This window comes from Leptosomus discolor, chromosome 17, assembly GCF_034619465.1.
Source record: "Leptosomus discolor isolate bLepDis1 chromosome 17, bLepDis1.hap2, whole genome shotgun sequence".
In the NCBI taxonomy this organism is placed as follows: domain Eukaryota; kingdom Metazoa; phylum Chordata; class Aves; order Leptosomiformes; family Leptosomidae; genus Leptosomus; species Leptosomus discolor.
In genome coordinates, this window is record NC_141407.1 from 16,725,521 (window position 1) to 16,752,677 (window position 27,157).

At 49.9% G+C, this 27,157-nt stretch overlaps 1 protein-coding gene across 1 annotated transcript; it reads right to left on the reverse strand.

Moving 5' to 3' along the window:
- Positions 1–1,261: 1,261 nt before the first annotated feature.
- On the reverse strand, positions 1,262–26,642 carry PRPF6 (pre-mRNA processing factor 6). The gene is made up of 21 exons (XM_086474571.1): positions 26,572–26,642; positions 25,462–25,630; positions 24,291–24,409; positions 23,589–23,667; positions 22,514–22,690; positions 21,532–21,687; positions 20,745–20,839; positions 19,754–19,910; positions 19,390–19,552; positions 16,380–16,498; positions 15,496–15,714; positions 14,179–14,301; positions 13,251–13,372; positions 12,002–12,140; positions 10,888–11,007; positions 9,479–9,655; positions 8,489–8,622; positions 7,941–8,032; positions 5,781–5,895; positions 3,308–3,434; positions 1,262–2,573 (listed from the first exon to the last, which is right to left on the reverse strand). Exons 1-21 carry the CDS (start codon positions 26,640–26,642, stop codon positions 2,421–2,423), a joined length of 2,826 nt encoding a protein of 941 aa, XP_086330697.1. The 3' UTR covers positions 1,262–2,420.
- Between the last annotated feature and the right edge of the window lie 515 nt (positions 26,643–27,157).

Here is a 27,157-nt window from a genome sequence, read left to right on the forward strand (position 1 = left end):
AAAAAAAATGAACTGAGAGCACCGGGGCTCCACCGAGGAGTGGGGTGCGTGTGTTTTAGCGGGGGATAAATCAAACGGTTGAATAATCCAGCTCTGCTGAGCTTGGCAAGAGTGTTCCTCTGTACCAAGTAGGAGCCACACCACACACAACATACCGCTGAAGACAGGACCCATATAACTTGTTTATTAAGCTCTAGTTAAAATTCATAGGTGCCATAATCCATCTAAAAACCACCAAGACATCTACAAACATTACAAGGCTCCAAGATGGATGAGCCCTTTTATCTTAAAAAAAAAAAAAAATTAAAATCCCAAACCCAAGGAATGCAACGGCCCTGGTGGTTGGGTGGCTCTTCCCAACAAATCCTGAAGGGACGTGGTGCTGCCACCCGAGCCAGGATCTGTCTTGAGGGAGACGCTCCAAACCCAAGCCGGGAGCCTCTCCGGCGAGAAAAGCCGCCGCGGTGCCACCGTCCTTCGCCAGCTCGACGCCGCAGGCACCGAACGAACGAGAGCACCGCAGGGCAGAGGGGTCACGTCCCAGGGGCACCCAGCCTTGCCCAGCACCCCGCCGCGCCGTGCTCCCCTTCAGGAGACGCAGGATACAGCCCCTGCGTGCGGGCGCTCCGGCAGGTCACGGCACGGAGGAAGAGTAAAGGCCGTGGGAGAAGCGCACGGGGCTGGAGGACAGCAGGCACAGAAACCCTGGGGTGTTTTTTTTTAAACATTTTTGTCTCCTGAAGTTTCTGGCTCAGTCTTGAAATCCCTGTCCAGCTGTGTGCCCTCCCCACACGGCCACCCTCTCCCTTCCACAACAGAGCGGTGTCTCCCAACTCCCCTCCCTGCCCCTCCGCACACAGGAGGGACGCCAGCGATGGCACGAAACCCCCGAGCGAGGGGCTCCCACCGCCTCCCACACTCACCTTCGGGGAAGCTACAATTCCATGGGACATCCGTGACCTACACCCTCCTTAACAAAAACGCAGCTTCACACGCTGTCACCAGCTATTCCAGAGAAAGCACAAGAGTTCCCAGTATAAACCCAAAGAAAAACAGGCTTTTGCTTCAAGACCGACCGTTCCCACTTCCATGTTAACAGACAGCCTTCTCCTCCTTTTTGGCAAAAGGCTGTAGCACAACTTGGTGCAGCCACCGCTGGCAGAGACGTCCCCAGAGTGGTGGGAGCCTGATAAGTTCAAAGGTTTCTGCTATCAGACCCACTCTTCCCAGTCAAAGGGCAAGCCCACATTCAAAGCGAACGTAAGGGAACAAAAAAAAACAAGCTGTATTTTATACATATTGTCCAAACAAGTGACAAAAGCTTTTCTCCTCCAACTAAACACATTATATAAAGCACACACACAGACCTGGACACTTTTGCTACATCCTAACGTGAGACATGACAGCTTTTCACTCAATGATCACAAGAAAATCAGGTTTTTGGGGGTCAAAATAATACAGCTCACGTTTTGAAAACTGAAGACAGCTTATAAAGGGTCCCAAACACAAAGCTGTTCCTCTCATGGATTTCTTTTTTTTTTTTTCCCCATCTGCACTTGAAGAGAGTTGTCCCAACCATCCCGACCGACAGCAGGTGCCACAGCCCCTCCACGACTCAAAATAAAGGTTGTTCCTCCAAAAGGGCCTTCAGGGATTGCTGGATTTCACCTTGTTACTTTAAAATACCGCTGCGCTTAAGGAAATCAAACACCTAAAAGAGCAAGGTTATACTATATACATTTAAAAAAAACTGAGGAAAAGGTCTCTAAAAATACGCTCTTGAATTTCACAAAATGCTCCAGGTTTCAGGAACGCTCCCGAGTCGTGCTGCAGCTCGCCAGCAGAGGCGACCAAGCTAAACCAGGCTGGTGGCAACAAACTAAAGAAAAAACAAAAGAGAGGGGCCAGGCCAGCCCCTCCTCTCGGGTGCTGGTCCTCCCCCAGCAGAACTCCACTCTCTCCTTGAAGGATTCAGCGTATTCAACCAGCAACAAGCCAGATCTGCTGACGAGGAACCGGCCTCAGACGGGCCAAACGCTACAGAAACCGCACAAAGAGGGACGGGGCAGGGTGGGAACGCATGCTGGGGGAGGGACTGCTGGAAGGCAGCAGCCCACGAGCACTAATTAAAGCTTGTAATTACGGGGGGATTCGGGCATCGCAACGAAAACGCCGCGGGAGCCTCACGAGACCGCCGGGCTGCCCCGCGCGAGGCCCGGCAGAGGCCGCAGCAGCTGACAGCGGCGGGCGAGCAGGGAGCGCTGTGGCTGGGGAGAGAAGGGAGCAGCTGGTCGGTCGTTTTCGGAAGAAGGACCTTTCCTATCGCCACCCCATCTCCTGTCGGCCGAAATCCGCGCCGCCGTGAGGGCAGGTAAGCCAAGTCCCACCGAGGGGACGGAGGCAGCGGCCGCCCGCCCGCTCTAGAAGGTGTTTTTCAGCTTGGCTGCCACCAGCACGAGAATCTCTCCGATCTTTTTCTGCCAATTCTCTATGTCCTTGGAGACGTCGCACCAGAGCTCGCCGTGGCGAGGTTCGGCGTTCTCGCAGCGCTTCCTCACCTCTTCTTGTTGCTCCTGCGAGGAAGGGAAAGGCTCTTAATGCCCTGCTGTGTCCCAGCACAGAGCCAAAAATCTAACCATTCCCCAACGGACACACTGCTCCAAAGCTTACGGTGGGCCTTCTGCTTTTTTAAAGCCTGAGTCAAAATTCAGGGGGAGCAACTCTCCTGCCTGGCAGAACAAACTGGCCGAACTCCAGTCAAGCCAGTTTTGGCTACGGCAGAGAAACTGCAGCAGAAACTTCCTTTGCATTACGACCTGCACGAGATGGGTCAAGCGAGAGGTCTCTCTGAAGTCAGAAGATAAACACTCCCATCATTTCAGTACTATCAGGCAGTAAAAACTGCTGGAAGAGATTAGAACAGACTGTTCCTCCGGCCGCGCTCACATGCAACCCGTGCTTGACGCTTGTGAAGCGGCGGGACTAGTGACACAAACCCCGCATCACCATTACAGGAAGATTTCCTGTGAGAAAGCTCGCCTTTTACAGGAGGAAGATTGATTTCATAGGTTTGTGCACGAACTAGCATGACTGTGGCCAGCGAAGCGGCCCGAAAGACAGCTCAGCTCATGCCAGAGCCTTTTAAAAACCACCACACAGGCCCGTTCATGCTCATTCCTGACCAGGCGTGACGGCCGCAGCCTCATCCGCGAGCTCAGCCCAGCACTGCAGCGATCCTCAGGCCGGGGTAACCACCACCAGGCCGGGATTCCTGCTGCCTTCCCGCTGTTCCTGGGCACACCCTCACCTCTGTGCCGTGCTGGAGCTCAAATTTGTAAAAGAAAGCCCAGGCATCCCCCAGGTCAGAGTCGATCTTCACTGTTCGGTGGAACCACTCTCTGGCCTTGGTGATTTTACGCTCGCTCCAGAAGAGCCTGTAGAGGAAAGCAGAAGGGAGCTGACAAAGAGCCTCCGCAGGGAAACACGCCGACCCGCCAGCGCTCCGACCGAAAGGCCCGACAGGCAGCTCGACGCTTTGCTCTCCCAAGAAGGAAACAGCAGATCTCGCTGGGATCTCCTGGGAAGAGATACGAGGGGACCAACCACAACATCCCCCTCCCGGTGAAGCAGGTTAAATTAGCCCCAGACACCCCTGAGAGGGGAAGTATTAACCCTGAGCCCCATCTCGGAGCCTCTGAGCCCCATCTCGGAGCCTCTGAGCCCCATCTCGGAGCCTCTGAGCCCCATCTCGGAGCCTCTGAGCCCCATCTCGGAGCCTCTGAGCCCCATCTCGGAGCCTCTGAGCCCCATCTCGGAGCCTCTGAGCCCCATCTCGGAGCCTCTGAGCCCCATCTCGGAGCCTCTGAGCCCCATCTCGGAGCCTCTGAGCCCCATCTCGGAGCCTCTGAGCCCCATCTCGGAGCCTCTGAGCCCCATCTCGGAGCCTCTGAGCCCCATCTCGGAGCCTCTGAGCCCCATCTCGGAGCCTCTGAGCCCCATCTCGGAGCCTCTGAGCCCCATCTCGGAGCCTCTGAGCCCCATCTCGGAGCCTCTGAGCCCCATCTCGGAGCCTCTGAGCCCAACTCTTGCTCCCCCAACCGCTTGATTTTGCCGTTCCAGATTCGGTGTAGAAACAAGACAGGATCGTACGCCCACCTCCACCTCCCCTCCTCCCATTTCTTCATCTTTCACGTTGATTTTAGCATCTAACAATTAAATAACTTGCAAAGCGCTGAAAACGGCACACACGCTCCCGGAGCCGTGGCAGCGTGCGGTCACCCGCTCACAGCCCCGATAGCCGGCTCCGGGGGGGGGGGGGGGGGAGCAGACCCACCCCGTCCGCTGCCCTCCGTGAGGAGAGGCGAGCACGTGAGCCTCCGCGCCCAAACCCCCGCCTGGCGCCCAGCCCCACCGCTGCCATTTCACCAAGGTGCTCGTGAATCCTGAAATTTCTCCCCAGTAATTAACCAGCTGAGTCAATAGCCTCTTGGTTTCACTCCTTTGCATTAAAGAGTTCATCTGAGCTAGTAAGGCCTTTATCAAACCAGACAGCCATCCCTCATAAAGAGCTTAGCCAGTCATAAAATTATACAGCTTATGTGATTGTTTTTAAGCCCTATAATACTCTTGATTGTTCCGTGTTAAATAAACTGTGATTTCACAGAGCACGAACAATGACAGCAGAGGCTCCACACCTGCAGGTAGTGGCCATTTTCAGCAACATATTGAACCCAAGTTTTTCGCAGCTGTCTGACACTAGGGCATTACTGTACCTACACGCAAGTCGTGACGGGAGGTGGGAGCTGTTTGTGTTGGGATTAGCTGCTCAACTGCTGGAGGTTGCACCAGAAGGGGCCTGGAAGCAGTTTCCATAAAGCAAAAGTTAACATTTTTCTCACTCGCTGCTGAAGCTGAACAAGTCAGCTGTCATTATTTGGCAGAACCCAGCGCTGCAGTCACTGGAGTGTATCCTACAGTTTTCTTTGGCTTATAAAAAAAAGAGTTGTGAAAGAATTGGGCAACTGTTTGGGCAAAACGCTCCCGGCATTAACCTCTTCTGGTATTCACAGCGGAAGAAAAGTAAGTCTGTTCCCATCACGCCTGCCGTAGTTCGCACATCAGATCAGGCGTGAGTCAACTCTAATCGCAGCTTTTCATCACTGGAATCCTCACAACTGGATCTAGACGAGACAATTCCGAGTAGATTATCTTCCCATTTCAGAGAAGCAAACTACAGCATGACTGGTACCCTGTATTCTGGGAAGGGCCACAGCTGAAGCGAACTGACATAGCAGAAATTCAGGAGGGGAGAAGCACAGAATTTAGCTCAGGATTTAAAAAAACCCACCTGACAGAAGCTAGGATAGAGAGAAAAGATGAAGAATACAGTGTCAGCCGCCTAAAAACTGAAAAATAACCAACAAAAACTGTCTCCAGTTTCAGAAAGACTTAAAACACACCCTGTAAAACCTCACCGAGCCCAGCTCACCCGAAAGCACACCGAAACCCCTCTCGGGGGACACAAAGACAGCAATTCTCAGCGTGCCAAGGGCCAGCACTGGAAAAGGCCTCCGTGTGAACGCGCTGCTGCCTGTGCCGCAGCCCCAGGCCCGCCACAGCAGCTTGAGGGCAGGCTGACCCCCCTCGCTCGGCATCAAGGGAGAGATTCGCCCCGGGACGAGGAGACAGCTCGAGAGCTGCCGCTCGCTTGGCGGCTCGTCAGAGCTGCCGCAGCCAGAACCACACAGAAACGGGTATTTTCACCGCATCAAGGAACTCACTTGGCCACAGCCAACAGGACGTGGGGGTCATGTTCGCACTTCTTGAGAGCATCCACGCTCTTGGTCTTCCGTTGCGGTCGCGCTTCAAGGAAAATTGCCTCTGACCACAGGATTCCTTAAACGAGTCAAGCAGGGAGATGGTTCAGCGTTGTTTCTGAGATTAACCCTCCCCAGGCCACTGCTCTCTAACGCCAGCAGCACTACTGCCCCCACCCGGGCGGTTACCCGTGCCCCAGCCTCATCCCAGGATCGCTCTTCCTACACGGATGCTTCCCTGGGAACTCTGAACGTGCCGCTATCGCTCGCCCCACGCTCCGTTCGGAACGGCTCTGGACCGCAGCGCTGCTGCAGCTCCAGCGCTGACCCAGAGCTCGCGCCTTTCCGAGGAGACGCTGCAAGCAGCGGAACGGGGGAGGGCACGTCAGCATCTGAGGAGGGCAAGAGATCCCCCGGTCCGCACGGGAAACTGCAGTGGCAGCAGTCGTGCCGGAAGGTGCAAAGAAACACCGTTTGGAAGCAGTTTCAAGGGCGCCAGAGAGCACCACGGGCTTATTGATGCTGGTTTCCCACACACCTGACAAAGGAGGTCCAGGAAAGGCAGGTTTAATCCCTAGTTCCTTCCACTGCCAAAAGCAAGAAAGGAAATACGCTCAGAGGAGCATGAAATCTTTGGTTTCTCGTGTCAGCCAACCATACCTGCTGATCACTTCAAAGCAAAGCCTGGAGCTCGCGGCTGCCAGGACTCCATCCAAGCGCTCTCGCTTCCCATAAACTGCACCACAGGAGCGTACACAAGCTCTGATGACCACAGACTGGAGCAGAACTCTCCTTGCTCCTCATATATAGGGTCAAACCACATTTTTCAGGCCCCTATTTTCAGGCCTGCTGAGGGCATTACTGCATCTCAATTTAACTTGGTGCAGCCCGCCTCCATCAGGCAACCAGGAATCAATTCAGCGATCGACGGACACGAGTCTGGTTTACAAGACTGTAGGTGTCTACCAAGCTAATTGCTGCAGGCTTTTATTCTGGTTTGTAGAGTTTTAAGACAGGAGTTGGAAGGGATTTTACTCAAACAAAAACTGAGATCCTGTTGCCCATTTCCATGGCCACAGGCAGGTTCTGCGAAAGAGCCTGTGGTGGCGACCACTCACGAAGCGTTAGGTCATTCACAAAAGAAAGCAGGACTCGGGTGGTATTGCTTTGTTGACCCACTCGCATGGTGAGCAGCTTGCAATGAGTTTATCATGTCATAAAAGTCACTTAATTCCCAATTTATTTCACTGGGACTTTAGCCACTGGCAGTTAAACACCTTTCAAAACCTAGCCTGAAGGCCAGCTAGAAAGGCTGGCCCTGCAGTAGGCTACTACGCTTTGTAGTTACAGGACATCTTCTCTCCAAAGACGTCAGCATGTTTAAATAATTAAGTCTTCCCACAATTCTGCCAAAAAACAGGGAAGCATTATGCACTTTCTCCTCCCACGCCAAGAGGCAAACATTTCCACTGCTGGTTAGAACCAACTGACTTACATTATATGACCGACTTGCCTTTTCTTAAATGAGTTAAAATAATCAAAAAACCAGGACTAAACATTTATGGTATATGATCCCCTAAATCATGACTGCAACTGAAACTTGCTGCCAGCACAAGTTACTAAGCACACAGTCAGGAATGCAACCAGTCCAGGCAGACCAACATCGGGAAGTCTCCTATGGCCAGCTGCTCTCCAGTGAGACAGGGAAAAACCCAATTCCTTTTCCACTGAACTTCCTAACTACAAACACTTCAGAGTCTTTCTTCAATTGGAAACTTTGGCAGACTTCTACTAGCTGTAGAGAAAAGCCACCCATATCCGAGATGCTTTCCCAGGAAAGCTGAGAAACTGTGGAGCACAGACCAAACGATACACGGCAGTGAAACAGAATGAACACCAATCCGTGACGTCTCCGGTGCCAGACAGCACAAAGCAACTGGGAATATTCACCAACACCCTCAACGTTTCATTTGCAGCAGGATGACTGACACCTCTCCATGACTGACACCTCTCCAAAAACATGGTGTTTTAAGACCTGGCCAGAAAGGACATCTTGGAAAAAGACGTGCCTTCATCAAGCGGGCAAAACAACCGTGTTTGAGACGGAAAGGAGATGCAGCTCACCTGAATTGGGGCATTCTTGCAAGGCCTTGGCCATCAGAGTATTTGCAATGTTCTTTAGCCCAGCTCTGTACTCTAATCGCACAGACTCCAACCTGGTGAGGAAGAGACTCGGTGACGATATTTACAACAACACATTCACTCAGCGGAAACAAACTGCAAGTCACACGGAGGTCACTGGAAATTGCAAACATCTACCCATACTCTGGACATGTGCAGCGACTGACATCTTCCCATTCCTCTCTGTCTAAAAATAATCATGACCTTTATTCTCTAACAGCCGAGATCAAAAATACTCTGAAAAACGGGCTGTAACAGAAAAGAAAGATCCCTGGGTTTTCATGCTCTGTGCACTGCAACTGCCAGTAAAGAAAGAACTAGTCCCCAGCTCCCCAGAGTAGCTACATACCAGCCAGGATCACCGGAGCTTTTCTGGTATTCTTCTGTTAGTCCAGAAGAAACGCTAGGATGGGCATGGTCATAAGCTCCAGGCTCAAACAGTTGAGCTTTGGCTCTGTAGCCCAAATTCAGCTCAACTCCACACAACTCACCAGAGATCTGGATTCTTCGGATTCTTTAGGCGAGACTTTTCCAAGATGGCTCTTGCTCTAGTCAACTGCCCAACTTTCTCCTCCAGCCTGGACAGCAAAAGCCACAGGGGGATGGAATGGGGGCACTTTTTCAACTGTTTAAACAAAAAAAGAAGCATGGTAATAGGTAATTTGAGAAAAATAAATAAATCTTATAAGCCCTACAGATAGGAACTTCCCTCCCTACATCCTCCTGGAGAGTTGTTTAGAAGGAGAGAGACAAAGCTGATCACGTCACTCAGATTTCACCTAGTTAGTCTCACAGCCCAGAAGTCACATTCCCCCTACACCCGAACCAGGAGGGTACATCCACCACGACTGAGCTGGCCCAGGAGCAAGAGGAACCTCCCCTCGTAACAGATCCACAGGTTGGGCTCGCTCTGGAGACGGAGGGCTCCTCTGTGACCAAACCACAGCAGGAGTGTGCAGCAAGCAGGCTGCCTCGGGAGCCTGCGAAGCCCTTAGGATATCGACCCTGGCAGGAACCTGCTCCCCTCTCACCTTCCTGGCTTAGGACAAGCATTCCTACCCAAGGACACCCATCACCATTTAAAAGACACCAGCGCTCCGTAGGCCGCTCCGTAGGCCGCCTCCTTGCACAGCGTGTATCCAAGAGCTCGTCAGGAGGCTTTTCTTTTAAGAGTTCTGCTTTTAGTCTTTACAGGTCTTAGAGAATTAGTGTGCAATGACTTCTTTCCTACCAGTGAGGAGTCAAGCACCCAGCAAACTCTCTCAACAAGGAAGCGAGTTCTGTACACGGATACTGGGTAAGAGAAATTCTTGCTGCTTATTTCCAGGCCCTAATTTTTCTGTTTTATTGCTGGTTTAACCAGAGAACAGAAATCATCTCTTTGGTTAGTCTGGGGCACGGCCCTCTCCATGTTGATTCAAAAGCCAGACGCCTCTCCACGCCAGCAGCACAAAGCAACCTTGCCATCACACACATCTTACCCCTTGATTATAAGCCTCCCGTGCTTTCTCTACCAGCTCTTTTTGTTCCTCGATTTGTCCTTTCATCATCCACAGCTTGGGGAAGTCCTCATAGTGCTTCAGAGCTTCCTCACAAAGCTCCTGGGCTGCGGCAATGTTCCCGAGCACCCATTCTAACTTCACAGACTTCATGAAGACCTGAGGACGAAACCAGAGCTGTTTATCACCAGCAGCCATCGAAAACCCGTTGGTCGGCCAACGCAGCAGCTCCCCACTTTCAGACATTCATTAGAATGTTACTGATTAGCCACAGTTTGAAGTAAAATAAAAAAGAAATACATACCAAGGTTAAATAATAGCGGGAACAGGTAACAATGAGAAAAGCAAATGCAACTATTAAAGGAGCTGGAACGGCGTGACCAACCCCCATCGCCCCTGTTAGCAGCGAGTTGACATTTGTGTAACGTTTGTACAAAAAGCACAGCTTTAAGAGCGCAACAAATTCACCGATTTGAGCCTCCTTCATCAGCACAACCTGATCTCCTCAGATCCAAGCAACCAAGACCACCTATTCTCACTCGCTGAGCTTCAAGTCACCGGTGTCCTGCTAATGACCAGCCGGCACACGGGCTGCTCTGCCTTGCTTTTGGCTACACGTGGAAGTCACAGTTGTGAGAAACACATTCTAGACCGAAAGCTGTTTCATTCCCCTTTGATCCCTGTCCTCCCCCTTCCCAAACTCCCCCCACCATGACTTCACAAGAGAGGCAGCAAGTCCGAGACCAGCACTTCAGCCCCAGCGGGAGAGACGCTCCCTGACTGACAAAAGAGGAAGAGGTCGGTTTAAAAGATCTCGGACGAAGCACGAATTGGGAGCGGGGACAGACACCAAACTAATTTTTCTTTTACTGGGACAAGTTCAAATGGTTCTGTATGAACAGCTGAAAATTGACATAGTTTATGATACCAGAAGGAACTCGAGGGAGAACCACAAGAGCGTAACTTTAAACAACAAACTCGACCAGAGCTGTCTTTAGCACAGCAAGCAGAAGCGAGTCTTCTGTGAAAGTATTTTCTCTCTCTTTTTTCCAAGACATGCTTTTATGCAACATGAACATTATACAAACAGCTGTAAACTGGGAATTTCCTGACTTTTGCCATTTTGGTTAAAAAAAAAAAAAAAACAACTGAAACCCATCGCTTGATCCTAGCCTTTTTTTTTTTTTTTTCTTCCCATCATGCCGTGATTTTGTGTCGCAATTCACTGGAGAAGCGCTGCAGCAGAGCAGCCACAGGCCTGCAAAAGGCAGTGGCAGGGAGCCATCTGGTCCATCAACTGAGGCCACAGAACTGAAGGAACTTCTCCTTCCGTCTCAACTCCCCCACGGCCAAAAGAGGTCTCAGCCTCTCCGCCCTTCACAGCTCCTTACCCTTGCAGTGGGGGCACTGCTACGAGCTTTGGCCAGCAGTCTCCTCGCTCTTTCATACTCATTGTTTTCTGACTCGAGCTTCACGGCAGCCAGCCAGATCTCCTCGCTGTTGGGGTTGGCCTGCAAGAACATAAAATGACAGACAAATGCATACAGTGAATCAACAGCAGATTTAATCCTTCGTTTGATCCAGATTAAAATTGAAATCAGAGCTTTGTCAATCCGCACCAGGATTTTTTTTTTTCAGTTCAAGCTCCTCCCAATCTTCTCTGACCTTTGAAGTTTATAGAAATTCTCCAAAACAGATGCGCCACACAAAGATATATGCCAGTTTAGACGTTGGATGCTTCTCAATTGTTGAAAAGCATTAATGCTTGATCTTCTGAACTTCCAGTTTAAACACTGAAAAGATCATAGGGTTTGCCACAATAAGACCCTCATTTTATTATCCCTGAGCAAAAAAACTGAAGCCTGAATTCCCAACTGAGGTCTGTGAACACTCCTCCAATAAAAGTCATTTCAGTGGCAACCATGTCAAGAAGTCTTTAGAATGGAAACAAAAAGCACCAAGAACAAATTGAGGAAGTAAATACCTTTTACCTTCCACCTCAGGACCCCCTCAGTTACACTCTTTGGCTTTGCTCTCGCTTTTAAGCTGCACTCCCAGTGGTAGAACTGTCCTGCTCTGCCCATCCCTGTCTCAGCATCCAGCAGATAATTCCCTTCGTTTTGCCGCGGATGAGTGGGTTTGGTCCCAGCCCTAAGTAACACGGTAACCCCCCTGATCGGGGCAGACCACTGCCCTTTCTACTGAGGAGACAGATGACTCCAGACAAGGGGATTCTGATCCATGACTGGGGTTGGTGGGAGCCACGGGGGTAAAATGAATGGTCCGCAAACTCCGAACCCGGTGTGGTACCGCTGAAAGAGCCGTAACGCGCTCCTGCTTCCCGCTATTTCACAGGAGAACATTTTGCCCCATAAAACAATCAAAGAACAGCGGAAGCTCCCATCATTCTGAAAGGCAGCCGGGATCAGGTGTTGACAGGAAAAGCCTATGCTGTGTTCTTTCCCAGTCACACTGAATACCATCACACAAGTCTAACGTACCCACCTGGAAAGCCAGGGCCAAAATGCTTCTGGCTGCTGGCACATCTCCTGCCAGCCACTTGGATTTGGCTCCCATGAGCCAGAGCACTTCTGCTTTGGGACAGTGAGCAACAGCTCTCTGCAAAAGAGCCTCCAAGGATTCTCTGAGACAAGAAAGAGCAAGTTACGATCACTCAAAATCCTGCCGAAGGCGAGCTCTCGCCCACCATTTCCACTATCACTCAATGCTATAAATATTGTTGCAAAGTCCAACGTTGTAAACCTTGATAAGTTGTTTCATAACAAGGAAAGGGTGGGGTCTTTCTCCACAAGGGTTCTGAAATCAGCACTCCACAAACGGCTCATTGTTCAGACACCTTTGTTTGATAGCCTCTGCGGAAAGACCCTGCGCACAAACAGCTCATTTGTCTTGGAAAGAGCCATTCTTCTTAACAAAACAGTAGAAACCAAGACAGGAAGTTTTTCAGAATTATTACATGAAGATGGCTTGATCTTACTGCATTTTTTTTTCTCCTCTGGAAAAATATACTTTTCAGGTAGAACAAGGGGCTTAAAAGCCAGCCACCCCTGGGAAACATGGGAGAACAACATCAAAAGCAGAGACACACTTGTTCCAAAAAAATAATAAAAATAAAAGGCTTGAATGAGGCAGAACTCGGCATCTGCAGACACTTCCACCCTATAGACTTGCTGGCTTTAGTAAGGATGACTCCACGTGTGTAAGCGGTCTGCTTATCAATTGCTTTATTCTAAACTTTGGGCAGAATGTTTCAGATGTGTAAAGCTTTAGGAATAAACTTAAAAAAAGAAGTCTGAGCTGTGACCGTGTAACACCAACCTTAACGCAGAACGTGACACACATTCACAGCATGTTTCATCAGAAAATACCAGAGATGCTCAGACAACTTCAGTGACGAAGTAGTTTACCCACGAAAATGAAACACATGCTGTATTTCTAGGGGATCTGTGCTCCCAATTTCTTCCAGAAACGCATTCTCAAAGGGATGACTGCCCCTACCTTGCCTATTCACAGCTATTTCTACCAACCAAGCCCAATGGCCAAAAAGCTTTTTACGACTTCGTTAAAACCAAAGACGTTCTGACCCCAGCCATAACACAGAAGGTCAAACCCAAAGACCGCCAGCGAGTTTCCACCAGCCCAACTAACTCTGCGCCACGGCAGGGACCATCTCGTAGCTTTTCCTCCTCCCGCAGTCTATCGCCCCGGGACGAGGCTGATGCAGCACACCCACCTCGTTCCATGGTTCTTTTCAAAGTAGGCTGCTCGCAGCCACACGCTCTTCTTGCTCGGGAAAACTTGCAAGGCGTAGGCATAGATGGCTCGGGCACACTCCAGAGCGTTATGGGCAACACACTGAGGAAAAACCGATCAGAACTAAGTCAGTTGAGGGTTGCAAGAAAGAATTACACATGCATAATTCAACACAGAGCTCAGTACCTCAGAGTAACACAGGAACTGGGGCATTTAGAGTTACTATCAGCTTTCCAAAAGGAAGCAGGGAGCACATTTTCAAGCGTCCATCTATCAGAGCACAACTATCACGGGCCTTTCAGTGGGCCTGACACACGCAGGCCAGCTTGAAGCACACAGAAGGCACTGTAAATGCTCTCGTGTTTGCTCTTCATTATTTTATTTATTTTTTACAGGCAAAACCATAAGCGCCACAGCAAATGCCCCCCTGCTGCTGTAAGCCCCATTCAAGGCCAGTGAAGTGGGTACTTCTCAGGCTGAAATACCATTTAGTTTTTAGTGCACGTTCAAACTACTCCCCTAAAGCAAAGAAAGCCTGGTAAAACTTTTACCCACTCCCCTGTCCAGTCTTTCATTAACTCTTGAGCTACAACGTTTATGCCTCGAAACTCAACTCCCAGTTCCTTTAACCAGACCCTCAATCTCTGTTGATGTCACACACACACACAAAAAATCCACACCGAGCCCAGCAAACAATCTATCACAACGTCAACTTTTTGCTTAGTAAAAACTCAAACCTCAAGCTCTACAATAACCTCCCGAGAGGCAGACTGGCCGAACACAGACTGGGAATCGCATCCACTTTGATATAATAAAAGTCATTTCTCAGGCTCCAGTTCGATTTCCCCCAATTCAAAAAGAAAAACCACACAAAACCAACAAAAACACAGCATCACAGCCGGACATACACTGTCTGCGTCTTCCATCCAGGTATGTTTCCGATCTTCTTCCTCAATCCCGATCCCAATCACGGCTCGCATGATGGCCTGGCACGTGGCCACGCTTCCAGCTTTGTCGCATTCCTCAGCATCCTGGAAAGAAGAGGAAAGCCCCGCTCACTTTGAGAACTCAGCACAAGGCGTTAGATTCTGCCAGAGCAACTCCTCACGCACGAACGCAGAGACACTGTGGGTCCCTGCCACATCAAAAATCTCCTATGGCTCAAACACCTCCCGACACTCACTGCTGAGCCTGCACCCAGGAAGGTGCTGCAGTTGTACATGGAATCAGTCAGAAGCTGGTTAAGAAACAAAGCCACCAAGAAGGATTCAGTGTGACAACACGTGACCTTTCAGCCTGAAAAGTCTCTTACAGCTCCACTGACCTGCCCCAGGCTGGGCCAAGCAGGGACTGGCCAATAAAAAAAGTGTAAAAATTTGAGAAAGAAGAATTGTAACATCAAAACTACCGACCTCCTTTCAGCTTTGAGTTGATTCTTAAGTCTCAATAAGGGCTAAGCAGTATGTGAATCTAAATGAATACACCCTCACCCACTGTTACGTTGCAAAGGCAACGTGCAAAGGCGCTCTCTGCCGAAAAGCGGTGTTTTCTGGCATACAAAGCTTTCGGAAAGCCAAGCGTGTCTTGCTTAAACTTGTTAAAGAGACCTCTGATCAGATAACAGAAATGGAACAGTTCTAGCACTGAAAAGGAATGCGAGAAGGCAATGATGCAGAGGCTGTGGTGCTGGGGTTTTTTTTTAAACAGAAGTGGAAATTAACCTTTAATTGTTTTACTGCTGCAAAGAAAGTAAAGCACAGCCTCAGAACTACAAGCCAACAAAGGACTAACAGAATATTTCCTGCCTGCCGCATGTGCAATAGGCATGTTGACTTCCTACAACAACACAATCTGACAAAGACTTCTTTGGCAAACAGATACCTTTTAAGCCGAGAGAGACATGTGCAAAAAACACATAAACCCTTCGCTGGAGGCTTAAAGCCTCTGTCCTACTTCAGGCAGCAGCTGCTTCAACTTGAAGCTGGTTATCTTCCAAGACAGAAGTAAACCAGACATTCCTCAGCTCGACACATGCAATGTCACCCCAGCGTGTCACTTCACTGCGGCCTTGGCTCTCCTCAGCTTTTTAGGCTCACCTCTTGTACTTCCACAGGGATCTGCACTGATTTGCCTGGTGCAAAATTACTCTACCCCACAATATCCAGCATCGATAGCCTTCAAAACAGATCTGGGAGATTTCCTCTGGGTCTCTAACAAGCAAATACCTGTATCCACTGCTCTCTGTTGATCTCCACACCGTTAGCCCTAAGCGAGGTGATGGCTCTGTCGATGATTTTCTCCACCATCTGGGTGTTTCCATTGGCTTCCTCCAGTTTGGCAGCAGTAATCCAGATGTGACGATCCGTCGGAATATTCTCACGGGCTTTGTTGAGGACTTTACGAGCGTTCTCGTATGTCTCCAGCCTTGCCAGCGCCAGCCACAGCTGCAGAGCGACAAAAGACGCATCTGAGATCAGAACGAGGAGATGACAACGCCGCCGTACGGCAGCGTCAGCCCGGAGAGATAAGCGGCTTTATGCTGTTTGCTACTGGTTGGCGACTGTCCTCGAGCACCACAAGCAGGCTGCAGAACACCGACCGAGAGACGGCAGAAACAGAGTCTACTCCTGTCCTTAAAGCTCAATCCTAATCACCTCAGGAGATCAGCTCCGTTTGCTGGGCTGCTGCACTCGTATCTTCTGTCCACAGCACCCTTCAAACAGTATTTTTTTAAATATGAGTATTACAGCGTTTCAGAAAGGAGCAGTTTTGCTGTAGATTCCCCTACGTACGCTTGTTCTCACAACCGTCGAGGCACTGAACACCAACGCCAACACGGCTAATTGGCTCCAGCAGGCACAGCAGCACCCTGGCAGAACTAACCTAACAATTACACAGGAAAATGAGGCAGATAATAGCCACCGGGCAATTAACTCCGGAGAAAAAAAAAGCACAGTCCACTACTCCTCCTCCCATCCTTCTCACTGTGGCATAAAGTGCACGGGAGAAAACTCCCGCCGCGCTCGCTCGGCCTTTTCTCTCCCAAGCCCTGCTGCCAGCCTGCAGGGCTGTGCAGGGGATGGTTGATCTTACGTGTTTAAAAACTTACTTCAACGCTAGTCGGACAGCACTCCACAGCCCGACTCAGCATGATCCTGGCGTCCTCAGGTTCCTCTAACTCCACAGCTGCCTTCCACAAACGCACCGAATTTGGCACGTGCTCAAGGGCTAGAGAGGCAAAACAATTATGTCCATTATGACAAAGTAGTTTACCAAAGAGAACTGTATTTTTTAAAGACAATATATTAAAGGCTTTGTCCTATTACAGATTAGAGCTCCCGAAAGAGAGAAGGGAGGGCTCTGCACTTGTATTAGCTCTTGCTTCAACAACGTGAACTTAAAATCAGAAGATAAAAACTTAAATTAATAATTGGAAACAGGTTTTGGAGAGCTAAGAGCTTTTTCCCCTGTACAAGCTGGAATTAAGTCCTCTTCAGTGAAACACCCAGCTCAACAAAGCCTCCAGTCCCAGCAAGTGACCATACATAGGATGTCCAAAACTGGGGAGCCTAATCATGCTGGCTCTCCCTTTGTAAAAACGGAGCATCTTCCCCACTAACCAGTCACTCAACCTTGTTCCTTAGATGTTGAAACTGTCCCTTCACAACTTAGTTGTCCTGTAGGCCTCTCCTGACAGCTCAATGGATTCCAGTTTAGCTCCCCAAAAAGTTACTGGCCCTCTATGCAAAAATAAGACAGTAGGATGCATAAAAGCTTAAAGGTATCACTGACACTAACACCCTAAGCCACTGAATCCAGTGGTCTTTCAGCAATCCAGTACGGGCTCCATCTGATTAAGGGTCTTTGAGGCTCCCTTAAGCTTGGCCAAGAGTTAGCTGCTGCTGGTAGAAACTGCGTTCTCTGCAGACTGCCCTAACGTGCTGCCTGAAACGTTAAAGTCTGAACGACAGCTTTTCTCCGTCTGTCCCTTCATAAGCTCGTATCTTAAAGTGACACTGAGAAACTAAGGGGGTTTTTTGAGCCTTTTGTCACTACAACTTACACCACAGGTTACTGCTATCAGCTGCATTGCAGTATTAGCTTCCCTGCTTCCCCGGTGATGGCAGTACACAAACGAGCTACAGTAACGGAGGACTGAGCACGTCCTCCTTCCATCAAGCAAAGCGTAATTGCAGGACCACAGAAACGGGTGGGAACGGGCACCTAAACCCGCTTTGGGACTAGCCAGGCTGCCGGGCAAGGCTGTTGCTTTAAGCATTCCTGCAAAGGCAGAGGCACACCGCTGTGCCTCAGCTTCAGAGCACACCCCAGCTCCACAGAAACACACAGAGCATTAACAAGCAGCAACGCACAGAGGGGTTGGGCATTAACCGTTTCTCCTCAAGGCTGCAGCAGGAGATTTTTCTGAAGCACTGAGTAAAACCAGCCTGCAAGAGCTGGAAGCATCACGCAGCAGGACAGAGCGTGTTTTCATAGACAGGGAATTCGATTTTTACACCTCAAGATGTATTTTAAACAGAGCTCTCCAGTCAGAGAGAGGCTGCTCCGGAGGTCCTGCTGGATGGCGGGAATGCTCAGAGCCAACAGAGAAGCACATTATGAAAGATCACACTTCAGTGACATCACCTGCAGTCAGTCTTTTTTATTTCAGGAGAAATAAGGGGTTAAACTGCCACTTCTCTCAAGGCTGCACACACAAACAGCTCAAGCCTCGCACTACCCATGTTCCCTCGGTAGCGGAGGAGCACTGTGAAGCTGTCAACAGGCAGAAACTGGGAAGAGAACGCTAAATCGTGTTCCACTCCACAAACAGCTTTGTATCGGAGATGAAGTAGGTGGTTCCAAAAACTGAAGCAAGATATTTTTCTCTTTGCAAATACAACCTTTAAAGCAAAACTCAGTACTTGATGCACAAGTCATTGTTTTCACCTAAGAGGCTTTCCTACCCGAGCTGGACTCGAAAATCTCTCTCTGCTCACGCAAGAGTGTTTTTCTGTCCAGCATCTATATTGCTCCCGAGAAGGACACACAGTGTCACAGGAGCGAACCTTCACAGCACGCTGCGCTGCTGGGCCGAGGAAAAGAAAGCAAGCTGCTGAACAGTTAATACTTGAACCTTTACAGCTTCAAACCCAGGAACTTTTAAGTGCCTTTCATTTGTATGCAGCAAGAGGTCGTTTGACCAGGGATGTGCAATTTTACAGGCAACAAGAAGAGGTCAGAGGCAATTTACTTCCTTTGAAGCCAAGCCAGTACTGTAGACTGCTTCACAATTTAGTATTAAATTAAATTCGTATTAAATCCAGACCCCTTTCCCTGTCTAGGTTAAAGTCAGGAGATATAATTGATATAATTCACTAGTCATGAAGGATCTAATCTCTACTGATACAGGCACAGTAACCTGCAGTAATCAAAGAATTAATAGTATGAACCTGCGAGGAAGACCTGGGTTCAGGGCAACACAACAAACCGCTGTTAAAGAGCTCATTGTTTGGAAAAGACAGCAATTCCACAGAAGAGGAAAACCTCCAGGTGCCACACAACAGGAGATGTAAGGTTTTAGGTAAGCACCACAGAGAAAAGCCGTTTGTCAAGAACCCAGAACTCGCTACAGCAAAGCAACCCCCGGCGCCCAGCAGGCGCAGTGAGATGAGAACACCGAGGCTCCTCCACCTGCAATCACTGTGGTCTCTGACAGGTTACAGACAAGATGGAACTTAAACACAAAATCCAGGATCTTTCCCAAAGTGGGTCACAAGGTGACAGTTAAAACACCCTTTTCTCCACCGAGCTCCGTTTTTAATTGCTTTCACCTACCGACCCCACTTCGATCAAGCTGGAATTGGCTCTGGGAAGTGAAAGGGGATTTTGCAATTGCTCCGTGACAGCAGCTTCCCAATGTTTTACAAATACTTCAACAACTCTACTCTTCGACCCAACAGCAGCGGGTTCACCATTAAGGCACACATGATTAACCACCACAGGATGCAAAAAAAAAAAAAGCACTTCAATTTCCGGACATCTCTGGAACATCACACAACGCCACACCGGCAGAGGGAGACCCAGACGCTGCTCCCTGACCCGGCCGCCGCTCTCACCTTTCCGAAGGACGCGCTTCTTTGCACGGATATCTGTCTCCAGCTCGGCTGCTCTGATATAAATCCGGACAGACTGCGGGAGGTGGCGGACAGCCTGAGCCACAACAGCTTTGGCTGTGTCCCCAGGCTGAAGCCGAGCGGCTTCTAACCAAACGTCTTCACTCTGTCAGGAAAAAGAAATAATCTTCCTTTAGATCCAAACAAGAACTTAAAATCAGAGCTTCCAGCTGAACACGCGTTCTTTTAATACTGCAGAGAGCGAAGCTGCATCGGGCACAGCTTAACAGAGAGATGCTGCTGCTTGTAACCACAACCTTCTCCTACTGTCCTGCAGGGGTCAGCAGGGAAGCGAAGCAATTCTGACCTTGGGGCACATCTCCGTTCCTTTCATGATGAGGTTTCGAGCCACTTGGAGTTTGCCAGTGACCTCCTCCAGTCGGGCTGAGGCTATCCAGGCTGGTGGATGATGAGGATTGGTCTCTCGGACAGATTTCAGGAGCAAACGGGCTTTCTTGATATCGCTAAAGGAGGAGAAAAGACAGGCAGGAAAAATTTCAGGACGCTACCAAACAATTCCCGAGTCAGTAAATATCTCACAGTCAGTTCTTCACAGCCACGCTCAGATGCACAGTTAACTGTGACCTCACATGTTTCCATACTGGTTACACAAATTACATACTACCAAAACTAGCTCAGAAATATACATTAACACAGCGAGCTCTCAGTGACAGCCAGCTAAGGATTTAAGTAAGATCTTTAAGAATTAGAGCTGAGCACTTCTAGCTGGAAGCTGTAAGACAAGCATTGATTTAAGTATTAGCATCGACATTTGCACATATCACTGTGACTTAAATGGCAATTCTTTATGAAACAGGTGTGAAACTCCAGGTTAAAGAGGTTTTCAGAGGTTGTCAATCAAGCTTAAATTAGCAGTACACAGGTACAATTAACCAGGTCATTTCCTGGCTGGCAGGCAGCCACACACTGCCATCCCTGTTAGTCCAGGGTAGATTATTATTATCATCATTATATGTTACAGAATATTACAGAATATTATTATAGCATGTTACAGAATATTATTATATGTTATTATAGAATATTATTATAGACATGTTAGTCCAGGGGTAGAATAGAAACAATCCCCACAACCGACGCATCCAGGTCAGATGCTTAACCCATCAGTTGAAAGACTATACCAGATCTCATGCCAAAAGATTTCATCCCCCAAAACTCAGGGAGCACCTTTTACAAACTACACGCTAGCTAAAAGCCACCCGCTCAGCCAGACTCCCACTTGTCTGCAGGATCACAGCCGTCGCTAAGAGGATAAATCAGTTAATCCTCCTTAAACTTACTTGATGTCTCCTCCGTGTGTGGGAATCATCGAATTCAAGTCTGTCAAATATCCTTTCGGGTCCACGACAGTCTGGCCACTCACAGAGTCTGACACCTGGGAAAGTCAAGGCAGCGTTACTGAAAGGACCGCTCACAGCTCCACAGTCTGCCTGCACGCACTAAGCACTGGAAAAGACACTGCTGCTACACGAAAAAATCCCAGATACTTATCTGTTACCAAAACCAAGGAAGGAGGAAAACACAAAGCCTTGCTTCTAAGCTTTTTTCCACTTCTAAAATACACAATTTCAATGTTAAAAGTTTAGTACCACAGAAAATCCAGGAAAAAAGTGCCTTGGCTTTCAGTCACCAAAAGGTCTTGCAGCCCAGCCAGCTAAAGCCCACCTTTTTAGTTTAAACCAGACTTAGATAGGTAAAAAGCAATGAAAAAGAACAATTTAAGAGTAGTATTTTTCAGCATTTTGTGCCGCATCCCTACACAGGACAGAAGAGATGCTTCCCTCGGTAAAACTGCCGGCGCTGTCTGTCTACAATCCGCCTCTGCCACGACAGGGCAGCCCGTTCTCCCATAACGACCAAGACTTCCAAGGACAAACTGCTTTTTCCTCAGGAAATTCTATCAGTGTAGAGAGCATGAGATCTGAGGAGTGCAAAATTATTTCTAGTCACAGCTCAGCTATTTCTTCTCTCCAATACCCAGGAGAATGAAAGACTTTTCTAAAGCCAGGTCCTCAACAGCAGCACACCACCAAACCCCTGACAGATCCTCCCTCTCAGCATCCTTACCTGGCTTAGCCTCATATCCATCAAGGTGTTCCTGGCTTGGCCAATCTTCCTCATATCCAATTCGCCTGTCCCAGGTGTCATTAAGCCTGGTGTCATTCCTCCAGGATACGGAGTATTCAAGCCCCCTGGATACGGGGTATTCAATCCACCAAATTGCTAAAAACAAGAGCGAGAGGAATACCTTTGTAAAATGCCTTCTGCGATTTCAAAGACCATTCAGGCTGTTGGCTGATCTGCTCTTCTCCAGTGGCTACAGAGCAGAGCTGCCAAAATCCTGTAGGTGTCTCTGAAACTGCGGCTTCCCTGAACCACAAGACTTTTCTGACACGGGGTTTGCAAATCTGTCGGTAATTACGCGAGTTTAGTTGAGTGAGAGAAATATGTAACGAGAAAGTAAATGAAACACTTCAGCACGAGCACCTAAACCCAGCACATTCGAAAAGGAGTATCTACAAGGAAGTCCCACGGACATCTGGTGCCAGCTCAGGGCCAGCCAGCTTCTCCTTTAACTGTATCGCCACAGTAATCTGCGGCCACGTAGCAACAAGCTGAATTACTTAATTTTCAGTTGATAACAAGGCAGATGATTTTTAACACAATTGCTCCAGGCTCGAGCAAACCCTTAGGTGAAACTGAACTCTATTTTCTGTTCCATTTTTGCAAAATGTTGCTGCAACAGAAATGAACATTGGTTATGCCCACCCAAACTCACGATCACCAGAGAAGAGGGAAAGAAACACACTTCCATCTTTAACACGAGAACCGGGCTCTCCCTGCCTATCCTCAAGTTCCCTGGGCGCTGGAACTCCAGCAAGCACACCAGTTCAACATCCAGCCATCTCTTTGACAGACTCACAAACTACACCAAGCTGTTTGGTCGAGGATCTTTGGTTTTTTCCCAAATCCCACCAACAAATGTGCAGTTTAACCCTCGTCTCCAGTTCCAAAGCACGGCTCTCTCCTCCGCCAGCTTTGTACTCACCGTTTGCCGCGGGTCCACTGAAGTGTGATTCTCCCCTGACTGCAAATGCTTCGCAAAGAAGCTGTCGGGTACAGGAGTCAGCTTCTCGTAACGAGGATTCCTCTGGCGCTTGTTCCTGGCGTCGCCAACTTCGGGGATACTCAGCCACTCTTCTTCCGTGACCTCAGCCAGCTTCCGCTGTTCCAACAGGAGTTGGCACTGTTAGTTGCTGCAGAAATTTGTCCTTTTTAACCGCTCTTAATCCCTTAATAGAATTATTTTCTTGAAAGAATTCAAGATCAATGAAACACTTCAAGGTCAGAGTTCAGATTTTTTTCCTAATCCAATGCACAAAAGAATTAGATGCATTGAATTAGAATTTGGTGGCAGTCCAGACTGAGATTCCAAATAATTTTTGTTATTAAACTCAGCGCTACAAACATTCAGATTAATCTCAGCGCCTGCAGCACTCAGTGGTTTATTACTAATCCCTGAACAATAGCTTAAAGAATATGTTTTATTTAAAAGAGCTTTAGAGTCAGGAGATCCTGCTCAAGCGCTGCTCCAACGCCAGCATGTTACCAGGCTGCCCAAGACAGGCCCAGCACCTCCTCGAGAGCTGATGTGGAGTCACAGTAAGGCACAAAACGAAAGCCTGGCAGCAACATTCACGTGAATTTCACCAGAAAAGGGCCGGAATCACCGTGGTCTCCCACATCCCCACAAAGCAGCCGACAAACAGCCGCTGCCGCCCACCGGGTGCGGCTCAGCGCTGCCGGCAGGAGACGACGTCGCTTTAGCGCTGACAGACCCCATCACCCCTCCGAAACCAGCACGACCAGTCACCCTGTCTCTAACTGTGCGACTGCAGGGGGCTGAAAACGACCCTGCAGCACCGGAGAGAGATCTGCCGCACCGCTAGCTGCCGGCTTCGTACTCGTTTCCTCACTTTTCCCACAGAAAGTCACTCGAATCTGCAGAATAACGACTAAATTGTTTGCTAACACACAAAACCTGAGCGAGGAAACGCAGGACACCCACCCACCTCCCGTATGTCGTAAAGATAAAAGTCACACTTCAGACATTTTTTCCTTACTTTCAAGTCGGAGAACTGCTGCTGAATTTTGGGGCGCTCCATACGGTATTTTTCTATTTCCTCTTTTTCTCGTTGTTCCCTTAGGAAAAGGAGTACTGAGGTTATGCTCAAACACTCGGCAAGGCTTTAAACAAAGCGTTGGTATTATAGAAACGTGTTTGATCAGAGCTAAGGCATTAATAAAAAAAAAAAAGGGCATTTTTTCCAAGCTTAGATTTATCAACACTACAACAGAGATGCCTAAACAAGTAAGACAATATTCTAGTGCAAAACCAGACGTCTCCAACCAAGTGAACTTCAGCCTTTAACGTCCTCTTACCTGCAGACCAGTGAGTTTAACAAGTTAAGTAACACTGGTTACAAGACACACCAGCTTTGTGTGACTCTAACCATTTCCAGTGTGCTGTGGGGTACGTGATGTGCCAAAACCAGTCACCCAGCATCACCTTAAGGAACCAGGGTGAAGCAACTCAACCACATCAACTCTCAGGGCAAGTTGTGCAAAACACCCATCAGCCTTCAAGCTTGGAGCCCCAGGGTCGAAGACAGCGCGTTAAACCACATAAAAGCTGCGTCCGCTTCCGAAAACGTACCCAGCAGAGCGGGACAAAATCCGACCAAGAAAATGGAAGAGGCAAAGGAAAACTCCAGGACACAGACTAACTGGAAAACACCCCATGCCAGAGCTGTAAATTATCCTACCTTCTTTCTTTTCTGCGTTCATCCATCCTCTTATCCAAAGCTGCATAAATAGCATCTGCTTCCTCGTCATCTTTTTCATAGGGACCACTTGAGAACAGGCTCCCGGCGTATCCATTGAACTAGGAGTGTGGAGAGAGAGCAAGAAGAAGAAGAAAAAAAAGACAAGAAAAAAGCAGTATCCTCAGTTTAAAGCTCTGGCTACAGCAAACAGTCACCCAGAGCAAGGGAAACACACGAGCAGGCTGCTCCTAACGACGCCCAGCAGAGCAGTTTCCTTCTGCCACCCCTAGTGCTCCTTCTCCCCCACCATTTCAAAAGCAAAACTGCTTCAAACTTCCTTCCCTTTCAAACTTCCTTCCCTTTCAAACTTCCTTCCTTCCCTTTCAAACTTCCTTCCTTCCCTTTCAAACTTCCTTCCTTCCCTTTCAAACTTCCTTCCTTCCCTTTCAAACTTCCTTCCTTCCCTTTCAAACTTCCTTCCTTCCCTTTCAAACTTCCTTCCTTCCCTTTCAAACTTCCTTCCTTCCCTTTCAAACTTCCTTCCCTTTCAAACTTCCTTCCCTTTCAAACTTCCTTCCCTTTCAAACTTCCTTCCCTTTCAAACTTCCTTCCCTTTCAAACTTCCTTCCCTTTCAAACTTCCTTCCCTGAAGCAATAAATGAGATCCCAGTATAGAAAAGCCATTTTCTTCCATTAACCATTTTTTTTTTAACTCCGGACAGCAAACAAACAGAACACCACCACGTTTAACTCATGGGAGTGGGATTTAAACCCAAGAGACTACACAGGCCACGTAAAGACAAACATATGTCAAAGTACGACAGCTTAGATGTCATTTGTGCAGGAGAATACAACATGCCCCCCCCAAAGTGCTTAAACTGGGTTTGTATTCATGGATCTCTCCCCAAGGTTCTGGGGGCTCTATACAGATAGTTGAGCCACAACACGTGGACCAACACCACACCAAAAATCTGCAGGCACTAAGCCATTACGTGTAATGAAGTCTCCATTTAAAAAAAAAAGGAAAAAAAGCCAGTCTGCTAGCAAACTACGGGAAATCCTGGCCTTGAAACCTCAGCTGATAGGGGCTTTCGGAGCAAGAGAGCAGGAGCTAAGGGAGGCCTCTTCTACTTGGGGAAAACCACCTCCGGGACGACAAAAATCTCATCACCTCGTCGTAATTGGTGTCGTTCAAATCTTCGTCGTCATCATCCGCCGTCTGGTTCTTCTTCATCTGATCCCCGACCGTCCTCTTCCCCGGCGGCGCGTGGCGATCGTCCACGGGGTCGTTGGCATCGCGCGCGGGGCCGATGTCCGAGCGGGTGGTGAAACCGGTGGCTCTGGGGGGGGGGGGATAAACCAGGAGCGATCATTGAGCAGGCTGCAGCCCCGCTCTGGGACAGGGGCAGCCTGGTAAAATCAGGACTGACAACAAAAACATCGTTCTTCTGCAAGAATGGCCTCAGCCAGGCCCCATCCCCATCGCTCATAAAGCCTGGGAGGAAAAAAACTGTCCTCTTTCAGGGAGAACTTTATTTCCAAAGCCACTGCCACCACCCAGCTCCCTGCTCCACCTTCCATCTCGTACCAAGGCATGCTTTCTCTTCTAAACTGGGTCTCGTGGTTAGACACAGTACCAGAGCTGTAGGGCACTACGGGGTGGGGGCCTGGGTGCTGGGATGGGGTGACTGGGGCTGGTCAGAAACCCCACAGCCCACCGGGCAGCACTTCCCAGGGCGCAGGTGACAGAATCCCCCCAACGCAGGGCACCAAGGAATCAGCACCAGGACGAACATGGCTCACGCCCAGCAAAGGGCAACTCCTGAGGTCCACCCGCCACCAAAACTGTTCCCAGTACAAACGCCCCCAGATTCCTGGGTTTTTAAAAGGGCCCCGCGCGCACACACCCCGTTACCAAACCCCGAGGGACACAGTCCATTGACAGCCCGCGGCGTCTGAAGCACCCAGGAACTCATCCCCGGTGCCAGGCTCGCATTTAAAAACAAACCCGTCCGTGCAAAAAGAAGACGCGAACCATCCCGTAGGGATAACGCTGCAAGGGCCGAGCAGGCCGCGCGGGGCCTCCGGCCTGCCCCGAGGGGACGGACGCGGAGCGGAGATGGGCACCCAGCCGGGCTCCAAACGGGGCCCAGGGGCGTCCTGGCGGCCGGCGAGGAGGGAGGGAGGGAGGGCGGGCGGGTGGGCCGTGAGGGGGGGCCGGGGCGGGGAAGGCCTAGGCCGGGCCCGCGGGGGTGCCGGCGGAGCCCGGGCGGCGCCTCACCCGCGGCCCAGCCCCGGCACGTAGCCCAGGGGCGCGGGCATGCCCAGGAACGGCTTCTTCTTCTTGTTCATGGCGGCGGGGGACGGCGGCGGCGACGACGAGGCGGGACCGGGGCCGCTGGAGGCGACGAGGAGAGCGACGGCGGCGGCGGCGGCGGAAGCGGCGGGGAAGGGGGGTGGCGCCACGGGGCGGGGCTCAGCCGGGCGCGTGGGCGGGACTTCCGCTCCCACGGGAGACAGCGCGCCCCCTAGCGCGCGGCGGCCGCAGGCGGGGAGGGGGCGCTCCGGGCGCGCATGCGCGCATCTGCCAGCACCTGCGCACACGTACCCCTCCCCGTGCAAGGACCCGCCTCCTCGTGCAAGGACCCGCCTCCTCGTGCAAGGACCCGCCTCCCTGTGCAAGGAATCGCCTCCCTGTGCAAGGACCCGCCTCCCCGTGCAAGGACCCCCCTCCCCCGTGCAAGGAACCCCCTCCCCGTGCAAGGAACCCCCTCCCCGTGCAAGGACCCGCCTCCTCGTGCAAGGACCCGCCTCCTCGTGCAAAGACCCGCCTCCCTGTGCAAGGAATCGCCTCCCTGTGCAAGGAC

Coding starts and splice junctions, on each gene's coding strand:
- PRPF6 (XM_086474571.1), bottom strand. CDS start 26,642: ATGAACAAGAAGAAGAAGCCGTTCCTGGGCATGCCCGCGCCCCTGGGC. Junction 21,688..22,513: donor CAGTGGACCCGCGGCAAACG/GTGAGTACAAAG, acceptor TCTTGTTTTTAG/CAATTTGGTGGATTGAATAC. Junction 3,435..5,780: donor GTCCTGTTGGCTGTGGCCAA/GTGAGTTCCTTG, acceptor TTTCCTCTACAG/GCTCTTCTGGAGCGAGCGTA.